General features: G+C 39.7%; 1 protein-coding gene across 5 annotated transcripts; it reads left to right on the forward strand.

The window, feature by feature from the left end:
- The first annotated feature begins 966 nt into the window (after positions 1–966).
- Positions 967–18713, forward strand: LOC115780606 (protein polybromo-1-like). 5 transcript variants are annotated; one of them, XM_030729876.1, is made up of 30 exons: positions 967–1080; positions 1375–1552; positions 1681–1778; positions 2828–2975; positions 4351–4497; positions 4719–4835; positions 5036–5104; positions 5201–5299; positions 5376–5461; positions 5592–5683; positions 5772–5988; positions 6099–6240; positions 6390–6475; positions 6647–6926; positions 7024–7129; positions 7913–8552; positions 9074–9291; positions 9384–9569; positions 9746–9903; positions 9995–10231; positions 10813–10958; positions 11058–11215; positions 11573–11756; positions 12277–12484; positions 12611–12809; positions 12894–13049; positions 14041–14202; positions 14561–14619; positions 14812–15025; positions 18293–18713. In XM_030729876.1, exons 2-30 carry the CDS (start codon positions 1409–1411, stop codon positions 18454–18456), a joined length of 4920 nt encoding a protein of 1639 aa, XP_030585736.1. In that variant the 5' UTR covers positions 967–1080; positions 1375–1408; the 3' UTR covers positions 18457–18713. The 5 variants fall into 5 exon arrangements, with proteins under 5 accessions (XP_030585736.1, XP_030585738.1, XP_030585737.1 ...); XM_030729878.1 differs by having other exon boundaries at positions 14041–14169; XM_030729877.1 differs by having other exon boundaries at positions 9387–9569.
- The last annotated feature ends 29 nt before the right edge of the window (positions 18714–18742 follow it).

Genomic DNA, 18742 nt, shown 5'->3' on the forward strand with positions numbered 1-18742 from the left:
TACTGTTTTTGTTACAGTACATTGATGCTTATTCCTTTATTTTGATCACCACTTGTAGGATACTGTCGACATACTGTACATAATAAGAAGAGGACCGTGACGGAGTTTCATAATGTCTGTTCCTGGTAGAGACATACGGAGAATTCCACCAACCGCTCCCCACGGGAGTAAAACCCCACGGGGTTTCTCGGCATGAAGCCATACTGCTGCTCACTGATCGTCTCCTCTCTTCTTAATCTATCTTCAGCAACTCTTTCCCACATCTTCATGGTATCGCTCATCAACTTTATCCCTTCATCTTTCTATGCTGGGCATTTTTGTTCAACAAAATGAGGAGCACTGTAGAAAGAGAATTTATTTTTATTATTTGTATTTTTTTTTTAAATATTATTTATAGTTGATTTTGTGATGTCATTGACTTTGTTTTTCTCTGTATGTCTGTGTTGCCTGGCATGGTTTCTGTCATGTAATGCTTCCAAAAGGTCCATTAATGGAAATACGTTATGTACTCTGGTACTTGTTGTATCTGGTCTTTATTCATACATGATTTTAGTCTAGTATTTGGTAAATGGGCTGGTTCTTATATAGCGCTTTTCTACTATACATGAGCACTCAAAGCACTATATACAGCACGTCTCATTCATCCACTCACACAAGCACTTTCTATCACAATCCAGTGCATCGGGGTGCATAAGGATACTTTGGCAGACTGGAGCAACCAGGGATCAAACCACCAACCTTCCGATTAACAGATGACCTGCTCTACCTCCTGAGTCACAGCCAGTGTAGTTGTATTTATGGTCTGTAATATGTATTGCAGTGAAATAAAAGTAATCAATCATGGGCATACTAATATTACTGAAAAAAAAAAAAAAGAAAAAGAAAAATTCCATTGTATGCATCGGTGCAGTATTACTCCTAGACTGTAGAGGTCAGCACGATCTCGGGGGGCGCGTTTCCCTCTGCCTTCCAAACACAACCTCAACATCCGGGCAGGAGTTTTCAAACAACACTGGCTAGCCGGTTAGCCGCTAAACATTTTTTGCTCAGGGAATTACGGTAAACTTTGCTGAGATTTTGGTAAGGCTTATTTCTGAAACTTAAATTATTTGTTAATCCCCCCCCCCAGGTTAACTGCGTTTTATTGGGGAACTTTATCGTCTCAATTTGCTCGTGTTGAGGTAGCATGCTAACTGACGCTCGTCTCTTGCTTTGTTTCATACATCCAAGCGGCGCTAACGTTATCTGATGAAGTTCTACTTCCAGTTTTAGACTTGTTATAAATGAGGGCACGAACGACCGACGTTACCTTAATATTAGGTTGACTGTAAGGGAATCTACAGTAGCGTTATTATTTTTCCTCTTTTTTTGTAGCCAGTGCGCTAGCTTGTTGTTTAACCAGCCAGCGATGTCAGCGAGCTCCAAGAGGAGACGAGCCACTTCTCCCTCTAGCAGCGTGAGCGGAGGGGGAGACCTCGATGATGCCTCTTCCTCTACTCCTGGAAGTGGCAGAAAAAGAAGAAGAGTCTCCAATGTCCCTCCTGTGGATACGGTAAATGCGCTTGTTTTATTACGTGACTTTTCTTCAGCAAGGCCGGTGTAATGATGTGAGATCTGTGTGCGCGCATTTGAAAATATATTGACAGTTATATTAGTGATTTTTTTTCCCCCCTCTCCCAGATTGCTGTATGTCACGAGCTGTTCAACACTGTCAGAGACTACAAGGATGATCAAGGGAGGCAGCTTAGTGAAGTTTTCCAAAGGGTGCCAAAGAGGAGGTACTGTAACTGGAAGTCTGTTTGATATCGCGATACTGGAAACCAGTTACCATAATCTTTGCAGATAAGATAAAGCCTACCTACCGAATGCACACAATGCATACTGAAAAATATACAGTGTTGTGAAAAAATATTTGCCCCCTTCCTGATTTTTTTAAATACATTTGTCACACTTAAATGTTTCATATCAAACAATAATATTGGACAAAGAGTAACTTGAGTAAATACAAAATGCAGTTTTTAAATGATAATTTTATTTATTAAGGGGGGAAAAAGCTATCCAAACCTACCTGGCCCTGTGTTAAAAAAAAAAAGTAATTGCTCCCTAAACCTAATAACTGGTTGTGCCACCCTTGGCAGCAAGAACTGCAGTCAGGCATTTGCTATAACTGGCAATGAGTCTTTCACATCTCTGTGGAGGAAGTTTGGTCCACTCTTTGTTGCAGAATTGTTTTAATTCAGCCACAGTGAAGGGTTTTCAAGCATGAACACCCTTTAAAAGGTCATGCCAAAGCATCTCGATAGGATTTAAGTCCAGACTTCGATGAGTCCACTCCACTCCTTTTGTGAATTCCTGGATGAGTCGTCGATGTGCTTTTGAAGTAATTTTGGTAGGCTGGCCACTTCTGGGAAGGTTCAGCACTGTTCCAAGTTTTTTACATTTGTGGATAATGGCTCTCACTGTAGTGCACTAGAGTCCCAAAGGCTTTGAAATGGCTTTATAATCCTTTCCATAGTGATTGATGTCAATGACTTTGTTTCTCAACTGTTCTTGAGTTTCTTTAGATCGTGGTGTGCTGCTTTTTGAGATCTTTTAGCCTACCTCACTTTGTCAGACAGGTTCTATTTAAGTTATTTCTTGATTCAACGGGTCTGGCAGGAATCATGCCTAGGTGTGGCTAGTGAAATTGAATTGAATTCAGCTTTACAAAAAATGTCATGAAATGTGTGATAAATATGCAAAATAACAGTACTGTATAATGAATGAATAATGTACACTGAATGTATGGAGGTGTTTAAATTAGCTTTGTTTTGTTTTGTTTTTTCAGGAATCAGCCTGATTATTATGAAGTGGTGTCCCAGCCGATTGATATGACAAAGATTCAGTATAAACTGAAGTCAGAGGATTATAACGATGTAGAGCAGCTTACCGCAGATTTTCAGCTCCTGTTCAACAATGCCAGATTATTCTACAAGGTAGAGGAAAAATAATACTTTCTTTATTCCTACAAGTAGCCTATATGGTTATAGTAAATAAACTGTTATTTCAGCTTTATTATATAAGCGTTCACTTAGATGTGTCTCAAGAGTTTGAATTAAAGGCGACTGGACTTCATTACATTTTTTTAAAGATGTTTCACCTCTTATCCAAGAGGCTTCTTCAGTTGTAAAACCTAAAGGTGGAGAACCCCTAGGTATTTAAACCCTAGTGGGGGTTGTCCCCTTTGGAGGTGGTCATCAACCCACTATTACAGAAGCCTACACACATAGACCAGTACCTACACTTTGACTCCCACCTCCCACTGGAACACAAACTTGGGGTGATCAGGACCCTGCAACACTGGGTGGAAAATGTTCCCTCTAAGGTAGAATGGAAAGAAAAGGAGCACAGATATGTAAACAGAGCTTTTAAAATGTGGTTATCCCAACTGGGCCATCATCAAATCAGTCAAGATGCACAGGAAAGAAGGTCAAACACAAACTAGGAAGAAAGAGAATGACAAACGGAACAACAGTCATCCGTTATGTAGCAGGTTTGTCAGAGAAACTCAGGAGAAGTTTCTCCAAGCATCCCAGTGTGCTTCAGACCCAGCCACACTCTAAGAAAAAATCTCCAAGGACAACACTCCCAAACACAAGCTAAGCAACACAGTATATGTGGTGAAGTGCAGTGAGGAGTGCTCGGACCTCTATGTTGGGAAAAAAAAAAACCCAGATAGCCACTCAACAAACACATGGCAGAACATAGAAGAGCCACCTTGACAGCACAAGATTCAGCTGTACTTCTGCTCCTAAAGGATGAAGGATGCCGATGTTCACATTTTGGACTGGGGAGACAGATGGTTTGAAATAAGAGTAAAATAGGACATCTATGTCCACTGTGAATGAACGACCTTCAGAACAGAGGTGGTAGCTTATGACACCAGCTATCAGCCACCTCCAGTGCAGTCTTCAGAACCCTTCCCAGGTGCCTCAACCCCCAATCACACCTTACTTCAGGTGATCTCAATAGGTCACATGATATGGTGGGGGGAAGGTCTCACAGTGGTTTTAACCGAAACTCGGGGTGGTAATGATCCACACACCTTGGCTCATGTGATGACGCACATGAATTAATAGTGGATCAAAGACCACCTGCAAAGAGTGTTTAAACCCACTAGGGTTTAAATACCTGGGACTCTCCAGCTTTTTGTGAAAGAGATGAAACATCTTCAAAAAATTGAAAGAAGTCCAGTTGCCTTTTTCATGACCTGAATCACTGAGGATCTGCACAGACATATTCACTTGGATGTGCACATCCCAAAGTAAACCATATGTGATTCTTTATTTCTCCTCATGTTCAATGATTCAGAGTGGCAGTGAGGAGTATCAAGCTGCGTGTAAGCTGTGGGAGGTGTATTTGCAAACAAGGAATGAGTTTGTGCAACCTGGAGACGGAGATGAGGATGATGAAGATGGCGATGATATGGATAATCCAGGAATGTCAAATGAAGATGAGGTAAGTTTTTGTCCTCATTATGGGTAAGGCTGAATTGCCCTGTGTGTAATGACTGCCAGTTATTAACTCAACAATAACAAGGGGTTTGTATTTCTTTACTGACTTTCAAATAATTTAAAATATTTGAAGGTTCTTGATTTAAAGAGATTGTTTTTGTTACTATAAATAAGTATCAGCCACTGTACTGGGGAAGGATGTATTTATACATGTTTATCTTTTAGACTTCAGCTGGAAGTTTGAAGGAGGTGCTGGAGCAACTCTTGGAGGTCATAGTGTCACATACTGATCCCTCAGGGCGTCTGGTCAGTGAACTGTTCCAGAAATTGCCTTCCAAAGTGGTAAGTTGCACCAGAAATTGTTAAATATTCTTGATGCAAGGCAGGTAATATAGGACTAATTAAGAAAGTTTCACTCTTTTTCTCATTTCTTACATTTATGCTTTATTTCTGGTAGTTTAGGAGTGTAAATTCCAGTTATTTTCCTGTGCTTTTGGTGTTGTTTACCAACTTCACTCCACTACTGAATCTTTCTTTTTTAGCATTACCCAGACTACTATGCCATTATAAAGGAGCCAATAGATCTCAGAGCAATCGCTCAACGAATACAGGTAGTCATTTTGCTTCCTGACTTCTATTCATTTATTAATTTAAGAACTTCACTGTGTTTTTTTTCTAACCAGCACAATTTTATTTCCTTTGCACAGATTGGATATTATAAAAATATCAATGCTATGGCCAAGGACGTTGAACTGATGACCAAAAATGCCAAAACGTACAATGAGCCAGGATCTCAGGTTTTTAAGGTAAAATTCCTTTTTTCAATTTTCTTCTTTATAAGTTTTAATATTTTGAATATTAACAATTGCTCTTATTGCACAGGATGCCAACACCATAAAGAAAGTCTTCATCCAGCGTAAGACGGAGCTTGAACACGCAGAACCCACTAAATCTAGTCTTCGTATCAGGTATTAAACAACAGTATAACAGCTTGTAGTGTTGTCCTTTTGTCAAATCAGATATGCCCAGTGGACCAACACAGAAATCTGATACTTTTAAGATGTATATGGTGAATAGCTTGTCTTTGTTACTATTTAGAAATCGCAGGTCCGGCCAGGGAGATAGGCTTTCTGGTGTCAGCGTAGCTCTACAGTACGGCTCTGAGAGTGAGGACGACCCCGTTCTCTCAGGTAATTCTTATCAGTTTATGTAGCCGAGTAATGTACTTTGTGGCTGTGTAGGAAAAAAACTAACACTTTGTGTCATCTGTATTTGCAGGCTCTGTATGCTATGATGAGGGAGAGTCAGAGGCTGAGAGTCAGAGTTCGAGTATGGAGATGAGCAACCCGATCTTCCAGCTGTACGAAGCTGTGAGGGGTGCTAGGAATAACCAAGGCCAGATGTTCTCTGAACCCTTTCAGCAACTGCCCTCTCGCAGGGAATACCCTGACTATTATCAGCAGATAAAACAGCCCATTTCCCTGCAGCAAATCAGGTAAGAAACAGCCATTCATACCATGTGGTATTTAACGATGATCCCTTTTCCACCTAATTACATTTCTGGAGAAAGCATAAGTGTAAACTTTTATTTATTTATTTTTTTAGGGCAAAAATGAAGAATGGCGAGTATGAAAGCGTGGAACAGGTTGAGGCTGACCTCACTCTGATGTTTGAGAATGCAAAGCGCTACAACATGCCTAACTCAAGCATCTATAAACGGGCCTTCAGGCTTCAGCAGATCATGCAGGTAATGACTTGCAAATTATTCTGTCAGGTTGTGCTGAAAGCTGTTTTCATCCTGCATTTAGACCAATAAAAACACATTGAAGCAAACTGTAGATATTATCCAAAGTGGATAGGTAAGGTATTATATGCACCTGTCTGTGGTTTGTATAGGCAAAAAAGAGGGAACTTCTAAGGAGAGATGATGAAGATGGAGACAGCATTCTGTCTTCTGATGCAGGGAGCGTCAAGAGGAAAAGGTATTACTATTCCTGCTGATGTTATTCCCTTATAAATATAAAGTATTTGTAGTATGTTTAGTTAGCAGTACAACAAGTTGCACCACTGAGTTTTAATTTTTATTGTTTTTTTCAATGTCTCAGTGTTAACATCCAGGCCAATTCTTTATCTAATTTTTCATTTTTGTCCAGCCACAAGAAAAATGTGAAAAAGAACAGAATGAAAGCCCTTTATGCTGCCGTGACCGAAGCCAGGGAGGCAGGCACAAATCGACGTCTCTGTGATCTCTTTATGGTTAAACCATCCAAGAAGGACTACCCCGACTACTATAATGTCATCCTGGAACCGATGGACCTGAAAACCATTGAACACAATATTCGTAATGAACGCTACGCCACAGAGGAAGCTCTGATGGAAGACATGAAGCTTATGTTCCGCAATGCCCGACATTACAATGAGGAGGGATCTCAGGTTGGCAGTTTGACTCTTTTTAAGATAAAATATGCATCTTTCATTTTTCTTATAATCAAATTTATAGCAAATTAAAAAAAAATTCTGGTCTACATAGGTATATAATGATGCTGACATTTTGGAAAAGATACTGAAGGACAAGCGCAAGGAATTAGGACCTCCACCTGATGAGGATGATGTGGGATCTCCCAAACTGAAACTAAGTAAGTGGGAATGCTCATGAATGTTTTCTGTCAGTCATTAAAGATGGGAAATGCTTAATTCTAAATGTACCACAGTACAGTTTTTTATTTATTTATTTATTTAGAGGGGGGTATATATATATATATATATATATATATATATATATATATATATATATATATATATATATATATATGCAGTTGATCTGCACTTTTAATGTATTATTACCATGTAATAACAATGAGGTCCACGCATGTCCTTGATCCATTTTGCTTTCATTAAGTCAGCCTTTTATTTTTAATTTTAAGTAATACTTAATATTGTACATATTGAGTGAGCTGTTAAACATACGAAGTATTTGGTGGGTACATGTGGGACTCCTTGTGAACCTACTATATGGTCGTTCCTCTTAATTCATTATCAGCCAAAACGCTGCCGGTCTCAGTTCATCACCTACCTATTAAACAGCAGCTGTGAAAATCATGGCTAGCTGGAAGACTAGATAGCTGGATGGTTGGACTCATAGAATATAGGAAAAAATGCCCTCAGTTGTTGAGTTGTCATTTCATTTCCCAGCCAGCTGGACTGTAATTCTCCTGCTTCCTGTCTGTATCTGCTGTGACTATGTAATAAAAGATGGTCAAAAACCATCTTTAAAAAAAAATTATATATTAATAGGTCTGTGGAGCACTTTAAGCTGCATTGCACTTTTGTTGTCTTGCTCTTTCCAGCTTCTCTTTTAAATCTTTGCTTGGCAAGTCTACCTAAAGTTGTTAAAACAAATTTTTGTATTTTATGTTTAGGAAAGAGTGGTGTTTCTCCAAAGAAGTCCAAATACCTCACCCCTCTTCAGCAGAGGTTAAATGAACTCTATGATGCTGTGCGAAATTTCACTGACCGTCGAGGTCGGCGCCTAAGCACAATCTTTCTCCGTCTCCCCTCTCGTGCCGAGTTGCCTGACTACTATGCTACAATCAAGAGACCGATCGACATGGAACGTGTGCGAAGCCATATGGCAGCAGGCCGTTACCAAGATGTCGAAGCCCTGGTGGAGGACTTTGCCCTGATGTTCAACAATGCCTGCATATACAACGAACCTGAGTCTCTGATCTATCGGGATGCTTTAGTGTTGCACCGAGTGTTGTTGGAGACGCGCAAGCAGCAAGAGGGAGGGGAGGACTTTGGACCTCCTGCTGTGGGGCCTCTGGTACGAGAACTGATCAGGAACCTGTTTGTATCGGTGATGGGCCACCAGGATGAAGAGGGTCGCTGTTATAGTGACTCATTGGCTGAGATTCCTGCCGTGGATCCAGCTGCTCCTGAAAAGCCACCGCTTAATTTTGACGTCATCAGAATGAATATAGAGCGTGGTCGTTACAGGAGACTTGATGTCTTCCAGGAACACATGTTTGAAGTGCTAGAGAAGGCAAGAAGGCTACACAGGTAGGGCAAGCCATTCTAAAATAAACGCTATGCATTTTTTTCCCTAAAATTGTTTATTTTGTTAAAGTGCCTCTGCTGTGAGCAGTTTGGATTCACCAAGACTTAAAAAACACAGAAATGGCAAATGAAAATGGGTGTTCACCACACACATAAGATTTTGACATTCTGATCAAGGCTAAATGATTAGAAAATTTTACCTTGAAACATTGCCTGTCGGGCTGTTTATATATTTGGTTTTGCAAGTAAATGTTTTGTTTGTGTTTTCTGCTTTTAAGGGGAAAATGATGATATGTTGCATATGCGTTTTCACATTTAAACTGAAATTTAAGATAAAATCTATGTGTAAGCATTCGGTGTAATCAGTTTTGTTGTAGGAAGCAAGTCAACAGGTAACATACTGGTTATTTTTCAATATGCAAATCTTTCTAATAAATGAATCCTGTTTTTACTTGCTTTGTAACTATAGGTGAATCAGCTGATATGTGTGCCAGTGTTTTCTTATGATTAATCTGCATTGGCAGGACTGACTCTGAGATATTTGAGGATGCTGTGGAGCTACAACAGTTTTTCATCAAAATCAGGGATGAGCTGTGCAAGAATGGCGAGATTTTACTGTCTGCTGCACTCAACTACACGTTAAAACACCTCCACAGTGACGTAGAGCAGGAAAAGAGGGAAAAAATTCCCAAAGAGATTGAAGAGGACAAACAAAAGAAGGAGGAGGAGGACGAGAACCGAGGTGCGCAAACTTAGTGAAGACATGCAGGATTTGTGAAGGATATTAAACATGTTGTTGTGGCATTGAAATCATGACATATTTCTCATTCTAAGAAGATGACAAGCCTGAGGACCTGGCAGGAGAGGTGTGGCAGTCAAGGTCAGAGCGTGTGTACAGTCAGGACTGCAGCTTTGAAAACAGTACCTACCATGTGGGGGATTTTGTCTATGTGGAGCCATCGGAACCAAACCTGCAGCCCCACATTGTCTGTATAGAACGTCTTTGGGAGGACGAAGCAGGTTAGCCTACCAGGAAAATTTTTTGCAGGAATTACTGAATTTTATCCACACAAGATTTTATTTTTTACGAAAGAAGTACTTTTGTTTTCACAAGTTAGCTCTTGATTTTATTTCCATTTAGTTAGTATACAAGTACCATTATTTTGCTAAAAAAATATTGTGTTTTATATATACAGGTGAGAAGTGGCTCTATGGCTGCTGGTTCTATAGACCCAGTGAAACCTTTCACTTGGCCACACGCAAGTTTCTGGAAAAAGAAGTCTTCAAGAGTGACTACTACAACAAAGTGTCCATCAGTAAAGTTTTGGGCAAATGTGTCGTCATTTTTGTGAAGGTGACATAAAAGTGAATTACATATTGAAAAACGTTTGCGTTTTAAGCTGGCAAAAGTCCATTGTCTAATTATGACTTTCTGGTCCCTGTAGGATTATTTCAAAATGCAACCTGAGGGCTTCAGAGCTGAGGATGTCTATGTATGTGAATCCCGCTACACTGCCAGGAACAAGTTCTTCAAAAAGATCAAGATCTGGGCCATGCCAGAGAGTTCTGTGAAATTAGTCTCTCGGGAGGTGCCTCTTCCTGTTGTTCGTGTAGCTTCTATGTTTGCCAAGCCTGACCAGGAAAAACCAGTGGCATATATAGATAGTGGCTTTGTGGACAAGGTGAGGTGTAAATGTATTTTCTAGGCTTTGAACTGTGGTAAAAATATCTAATGGTGGTTTTTGAAGTGTTATGTTGTACATAAATTGATTTACTCCTTGGATGAATATAAGATACTATATTTTCTTTGAGCTGCTTGAAATTCTCTGTGAAGCTGTATTATTGAAATGGGGAAAAAAAAAAACATGTACTTACATCGGGGTTGATGCAGTAACTCAGTTTTAAGCTACCTTTGGCCAATAAAAGCCTCTAGTCAAGTTCTCTGAAAAGGTAGTGACCTAACACAAATACCAAGCAGTGAGTCCCCAGTCTTATTCTATTTCCAGCCAGCTCACCTTTACTGCATGTTATTTCCCTGTTCTCTCCTGTATTTCCTGACTCTCTTCACTGCTCCAATTAAGGGCAATAAAAATGCCCACCAAAAATCTTGTTGGCCAGTTGGCCTCAACTGAAAGGGGTTAACTCACAGTGGTTGCATGCTGGTCTTGATAAGGAGCCTGGCAGCAGAATTGGAAATTCTAAGCAGAAAAGTTTGTTTTTCAGAAAATAAACACCTGAGTTCTCTCTGCACATGTTCATTTAGGAGAGAGAGGATGTCCCTATGGAGATGAGTGGAGCTGAGCCTGGCTGCCTGCACTATGAACAGTTATGCTACAAAAACATGTGGTTTAAAGTGGGAGACTGTGTTTACATTCAGTCTCATGGACTATCAAAACCCCGGGTTGCCAGGTTGGTTAAATTATATTTTGCTGTCTAGATACTTGACCTGATGTGACATTGGTGGTGTGTAGATAAATTGGTAACATGGCTTCCTGTGCTGGGCTGTAGGATAGAGAAGCTGTGGCTGCAGAATGGAACTACTTTTTTCTTTGGACCCATCTTCATTCACCCAGAGGAGACGGAGCACGAACCCACAAAGATGTTTTACAAGAGGGAAGTGTTTCTGAGTCATTTGGAGGAGACCCTGCCCATGACTTGTGTCATAGGTATGGCTTAGAAAACTTCTCAAAGCTTTCATTGTGTGAGCTAGTTCACTTCTCATGTAATGCATTTAAATGAATTGTTCAGTATTTTATGGAAACAAATGTTTTTCTAGCAGAAAACAAATTATGCTGTTCAGACTAGTAATAATGTCTCTGCTGGTTGAATGGTAACTGCATTGACTCAGGAGATAGTTTTACTGAAAAAAAAAAAAATAAGTGCAATTCCCAGAAGGCTATTTCTTATTTGTACTAATTTTTTGAATAAACCTTAAAGCTACAATTTTAATATCTGATTCACCTCAAAACAAGCAGCCATCAGCAATCCTTTATCATTTTTTATTCTGCCTCTCTGCTCTCCAGGCAAATGTGTAGTATCCTCCTTTAAGGACTACCTGTCATGCAGACCCACCGAGTTTTCAGAAGATGATGTCCTGCTGTGTGAGAGCCGTTACATTGAGAGTGAGAAGATGATGAAAAAGTTCAAGGGTCTGAAACGCTTCTCGTACTCTTCCAAAGTGGTCGAGGATGAGATCTACTATTTCAGGTCTGTTAGTTAAACCAAGCACTTATTCTGATCATAAACGGTATAAAAGATGGACATAGCCAGCGGGACGTCACCCATGATGAGCTGAGAGTTTACACTTTTGGCATCTTTGTGTTTTAAAACTGTAGGTGATGAGTGAAGGGTGGATCTTATCTGACTGAATGGCCCTCCTTTCTGACATGAATAATGACCATAATTTACAAAATTAACATGTTTTACTCAGTATGAGTGGAAATTAGAGACTGAGCCCAGAAACTCATTGGGAAAGTGTTTACTGAGGTCACAAGATAAAGGGAGCCGAGGGCTGTTTTCCCACAGACTTCTATGCAATCAGAAGTCATTTTGCAACCAGTGAAGTCGCCCCCTGCTGGTCATTAAATAGACTGTGTCTTTAAGGCACATGCGTTGGTGTCACTTTTCAGACCTGGAAGCTGCAGCCATCTTTTATACTCTATGATTCTTATTTACAACCATTTCTGGAACTGAGGTTCTGTGATTTCTTCTACTTTATTTTATGTAGAAAATTAATAGTGCCACAGAAGGAAGCATCACCGTTTTTGGACAAGAAGATAGATGAGCTCGAGGTTAAACTGGCAGATATGGAGGATGCAGATGATGACATGGAAGATATGGATGAGGAGGAGGAAGCTTCAGAGACGCCTTCTTTGCCTCAGATGCAAACCCCACTTACAAATGACATGGACGTCATGCCATACACACCCTCACAGGTATCCGTACAATATAACAACTTTAATTCAACAAACCCTGATCTTATGTTTCTAATATTACAGTGCACACATGATGTGTTTGTTTGTTTTTGTATTTTTTACTTGTGTATTTGCTTTTCCGTGAAGACAACTCCTAAGGTGAAGGGCTTATCAAAGAAGGAAGGGGCCAAGAGGAAGATCAACATGAGTGGTTATATCCTCTTCAGCAGTGAAATGAGAGCAGTTATAAAAGCTCGCCACCCAGACTTTTCCTTCGGGGAGCTGAGTCGACTGGTAGGCACCGAGTGGAGGAACCTCGAAGCTACCAAAAAAGCAGAGTATGAAGGTGAGATAAAGTGATTAAAAAGGATATAAATATTCTATTTGAACTGGCATCAGCTTAAAGGAAACACATTTTTGGATGTTTCAGAACGTGCAGCCAAAATAGTGGAACAGCAAGAGCGTGACAGGCCACCTCAGAAGCAAGCTTCCCCTAGAGCAGGTACCCCTGTAGGGGCACTGATGGGGGTGGTGCCTTCGCCTAGCACTATGGGAATGATAAACCAGACCATGACACCTGTGTCAGGTAACCCCTCTCAGAGACAGCACGAGTGTTTGACAGCAGGAAAAATGAGGCTGGACTGAATTAAGAAGAGTAATCCTGTAATTTTCTAACATTTTTAAACAAGTTTAGCTTAAAGCTACATTATTATTGCATTTTTTTTCCTCTTTATTTGCTACTGTTTGTTTAGTAGTTTTGCCATCACTAGTTTCATATTTGACATTGCATGACATGGATTGCATGAATATTTTTTTTTAACTATGAATGCCTTTTTTTTTGGATTATTTCATTTCACAAATATTCTTGTTTTGCTAACAGTCTCAAACTCATATTTATTGTCTGCCCCTTTCACACGCAACCTTCAACATCAACCATCAGCTGTCGTCTGTCTTAGAGCCTGTTTATCTGTGTCGATGGCTGTGTGTGGCTGGAGGCCATGGTTTTTTTGGAAATCTAATCAGCTCAAGGATGAGCTGATTAGATTTTAGTGGTCTAAGGTCACTGTGACCTTATCTCAAGAATTCACACGCTAATTACAACATAATTTCATACAAACATGAAAATGATCCCATAACGTCGTCTTCACTGTTCAGCGCTCACAACCAAAAAAGCAAAACATGCAAACATGACTGCATACGACCACAAGACAATAATAGTACTTTGTTTTTGTTTTTTAGCATAGCTGGACAACAGATGAGAATTGGGGAAAACAATATATGTGCCCAAAAAGAAAACCATTCTGACATTTCAAAATCCACCCTAGTGATTTATATAAAATATATGATTTTACATAAATCAAATAATTTATGTAAAATAAATTACTATTAAATCTTCCTTCTAGAGTTGTTGCATATTTGTGGACATGAGCAACCATGTAAAATTAACAGCATTTATGGTTTAAGATACTTGTGTGAAAGGGGCCACTGTGTGCAGTACTAGTGCATGTTGTTTTTAGTGTCACCTGCATGTCACTTATGCATGGATATGTTGTCATCTCCTCGCACTCTTCCCAAAGGCATGATGGGAGCTTACGGTCCACCTTACATGCCCATGCAGGGCCCCCATGAGGGTTTGCTGAGTGTGGCCCCAATGCCACCTCACCCTACAGGGGGTCCTCACCTGCCTCCTCACCATCTCCAGCAAGGTATGCCTGGGTACCCTGGCATGCCTCATCAGGGTAAGGGCCACTGTCCTAGCCACACCTGCTCAGTCACATCCAGTCGTGTCTCTCCTGCTGGAGGGGTTTACCTGGTCCACAGGCTGCAAAGCCTGATCTACTCACTGAGCAGTCAAAGCTCTCTGGTCTCCAACAAACTCTTCTGAAGTACACTCACATCCCACACTTAAACTCTACAAAACACACATTCACACATGAAATGCATGCAAAACTGATATCAAACCACTAACATTCAACTGATAGTTAAAACTAACATTTTCATGAGTCATTATAAATCTTAACATAAAGTGAACAAGAGTGAGATGAATTTACCAAAGTTATGAAGTGCACAAAAGCTAAATATTATCATTTATAACAGGTATGATGGGCGCTGGTATGAATCCAGGAAGTCCTGCACAAGGAAACTTTATTCAGCAGGTAAGCCCCAGTGCAGAAAACACTGGATATTTAGTTCATATTGTTAACTAGACAAGAAAATCTGGTGATGGATATTAATTAAGATATACAAAGGCCTGTTTTTGCAAATAATGAACTTAAATTATGCTATTTAACAATTCAGGGGTCTATATATTCTCTACACGTTAACAAAATGTCATCATTGTGTTTTAGCCTGGGATGTTCAGTCCAGGACAGCATGCTCCTCCACCCTATCCAGGACAGGGCCAGTTAGGACAACCCTCACATTTGCAGCCCACCACTCCTATGTTTGTGGCTCCACCACCAAAGACCCAGAGGGTGCTTCACTCAGAAGCCTATCTGAAGTACATTGAGGGCTTAAATTCAGACTCTAGCACTGTTAGCAAGTGGGACCAAGCACTTAAAGGTGAGTTCTTTATTTTTACTTTTATTCTAGGAGTTCCTTAGCTGTATTTGTGTCTGAGCATTGATTATATTGGCATTTATGGCATTGATGTGTATAATCCGATTTCTAAAAAGTGGCTATGCTTACTATGTAAAAAAAAAAAACAGATTACAACCATTTCCAAATAATTTAAACCAGATTTGATTACCAATATTACAAAGACATTATGTCAAATGTTGAAAGTAAGACATTTTTATCACTGCTTCTTTTAGTTTTCCTCAGTTGCTTTCGCACACAATAATTGAACTTGCTCTAAAATGTTTTTCATGTGTCAAAATGAAATTGTGTCTGTTTCAGTCATTGTCACAAAAATAAAAATTCAATTCAATTTTATTTTATTTTATTTATATAGCACCAAATCACAACAAACAGTCGCCTCAAGGCGCTTTGTATTGCGGGTAAAGACCCTACAATAATACAGAGAAAACCCAACAGTCAAAACGACCCCCTATGAGCAGCACTTGGCGACAGTGGGAAGGAAAAACTCCTTTTTAACAGGAAGAAACCTCCAGCAGAACCAGGCTCAGGGAGGGGCAGTCATCTGCCACGACCAGTTGGGCTGAGGGGAGAGAAAAGACATGCTGTGGAAGAGAGCCAGAGATTAATAACAATTAATGATTAAATACAGAGTGGAGTATAAACAAAGTAAATAAGGTGAATGAAAAGAAACAGTGCATTATGGGAACCCCCCAGCAGCCTAGGCCTGTAGCAGCATAACTAAGGGATGGTTCAGGGTCACCTGATCCAGACCTAACTATAGGCTTGATCAAAAAGGAAAGTTTTAAGCCTAATCTTAAAAATAGAGAGGGTGTCTGTCTCCCGAATCCAAGCTGGAAGCTGGTTCCACAGAAGAGGCGCCTGAAAGCTGAAGGCTCTGCCTCCCATTCTACTCTTAATTACACAACAAACCAAATCTGTAAGAGGCAGGAAAACTGAGAAGACCAATATCTCTAGTTTTGACAGCAAAATGTTTTCCCATTCTTAGTTGATGTTGGAAACAGTTGTTTGTTTTTGTATGTGTGAAAGGTCTGGATTGCAGACTGCAGTGTACAACCTGGACTGTTTTACCACCAGATGTGGTTTGGCATTGTCTGAAGATGTTCCTTCACCTTTATCTTGATGATGCTCTAAAGCCTGTAACAGGGTTATAATAGTTTTGGATTTTACATTATAGTTTAGTTTTAGTTAGTTTTTACTTTTTTTTCTCTAATTCAGTTAGTTTTAATTAGTTTTCAGAGTGGTTTTGCTCGTTTTTATTAGTTTTTATTTTTGGTTTTATGCTTAGTTTTAGTTAGTTTTAGTATTAGTTTTAGTATTTTCATACTTAATCAGGTACCCTTTAAAGATACCCTTTAAAGAAATATATTCAGCAACCAACTGTTCACAGACAGCAGAACTACATGCTAAATGTGTGTAATATTAAGGACACACATGAACATCAACAGGGAGAAACTGCTAACAATATGAACTCCAAAACTCGATAAATTCTACAATAAACTCCCAATAAAGTTCAGCCTCAGTGCAGCAGATTAATAACAGCTACATGTGGTGTTTGACAAAAACAAACTCCTTGAAGGAGTCAAAGCTCAAATCCAGCTGCATCCTGATGTTCTCTCCACCTGATGCTGCTTCTGTTTTGGAGCTAGCTTGGTTAGATGCTCGCTGATTAGACTTGCAGGGTCTTTGCGGCCTATGTAGCCTACGGAAGTGTCCGACATCATGTCCGCATTTATGCTTGCGTAGCTGGATTGCGTGTGTTAATTACCTTGTGGTTGTGTGCTGGGGTTTTTTGGTCCTTGCTCTTTGTGCTCAGTTTTTAGGGTGCAAACATATTTGTCCCTGTTTTTTCACTTTCTTCATTCCTTCACGTCCATTCCCATAGTTTCAGCAGCTCCCTCCAGGAATTTGCTGACATTTGTGAGTCCTTATATTGATGCTTTGATTATTAGTCCTGATTGTTATTATCTGACTGATAAAGTAGCCGGAAACGCACAAGGACTAAACACAACGTTGTGGCTGCGTTGACCCGACGAGTAGTCACGTTTCTCTGGAGGTGGAGGCCAGGTTGCCTTGTAGGATGAGAGCGGTTTCCGTAGCTGCCTTGTGTGCGCTTCTCAGGTCTACTTTGATGTTGGTGTTTTTTTTCCTGACTAAGAAGTGTTCCGTACATCATCCACAACAAGACACTCGCTGCTATCTGTGCTATCATAGTTAAAAAAAAACAAAAAACAAAACACCACATGGGACTCTGAGGAGCAGCGCGGTGTGCGCACGCACGCACATGCGCACCCATTTGCCCGACGGCGTTCCGAGCTTAAACTCGGAGAGAGAAAAAAATGATTTCATATCAATCCACAAGACTTTTGAAAAAATAACAATATCTATAATTTCAGTTAGTTTTAGTTAGTTTTGTAAACTCACAATTCAGTTTTAGTTAGTTGTCGTTTCTTCCTTTTAATTTTAGTTTTTATTTATTTCAGTTAACGACAATGTTTTTTCAATTTCAGTTTTCGTTATTTCGTTCGTTTTCGTTAACTATAATAACCCTGGCCTGTAATTGTGCCTTCACTGATGTGAGAGTTACCCAAGCCATGAACTCTGTCTCATGAGCATAGATACTGGTTTTTGAACTTAGTCCTATTAACAAGTTGAAATTTTGATTCATCAGACCAAAGTAAAGTTTTCCACGATGCCTCAGCATGTTTTAAATGAACTGAGACACTTTTGTCCCTCCTCCGTAGTTCAGCTTTACATTTAATGACAAATATTTTCAGGGGCTGAAGATTTAAATATTGATTCTAATCTTTGTCCCTCATTTACAGAGATATCTCTGAATTCCTCTGATGCACCGTAGACAGTGAAATCCCCAAATCCTTTGCAATTTTACATTTTTTTATTCATGAATTGTTCTGCACCAAGATGTGACATGACAGCCATGTTACTGGCCTGTTTCCAATCAACCTGATTAGCTCTGACCTGTTTCCAGCAGGTGCTTTTTAAAGCATTACACATTTTTCACAGCCTTTTTGCCCTCATCACAACTTCTGTTTTGTTTTTTTAAGAAATGTATTTCTGAAATGTTACTGCATATGTTGACTCTTGCCTTAATTTTTGTGTTAAGCCTTTTGAATGTGCGTGTGTGTCCTTGTTTTTGTGTACTTTCAAAGGAAATAGTGAGCATTATTTACCTTTTGAATGAGTACATTAATGGCGTGTTTCCATTAACAGCTCAAAGGCGAGATGCCCACCTGACCAAAGAACAGGAGAGTCGGCTGCCAGCTCACTGGCTGAAGAGCAAAGGAGCCCACACCACCATGGTGGATGCACTGTGGCGTCTGCGTGACCTGATGTTAAGAGACTCTTTGAACATCTGCCAGGCTTACAACCAGTAACCTAATGGACTTACAAATCACTCTGCTCAGTCACTGTTCTTATCCTCAAGATATGGAGTTTAGCTTGTAGACCATAGAAGCAATATTTTATAGTGAATCATGAGCAATTTTATATTTATTAGCTAACATAATGAGCTGAATAGTTATTTGTGTGCTGCAATTTTTTTACACTATTTGGATTAATAATTCTGTAAAACCTGTGATTTTCTTTGGCTTATTGGTGCTGATGAAATAAATTTGTGAATATCCTATATAGACCGATTGTTTTTTTTTTTTTATTATTTTT

Source organism: Archocentrus centrarchus, chromosome 5 (assembly GCF_007364275.1).
Source record: "Archocentrus centrarchus isolate MPI-CPG fArcCen1 chromosome 5, fArcCen1, whole genome shotgun sequence".
Taxonomy (NCBI): Eukaryota; Metazoa; Chordata; class Actinopteri; order Cichliformes; family Cichlidae; genus Archocentrus; species Archocentrus centrarchus.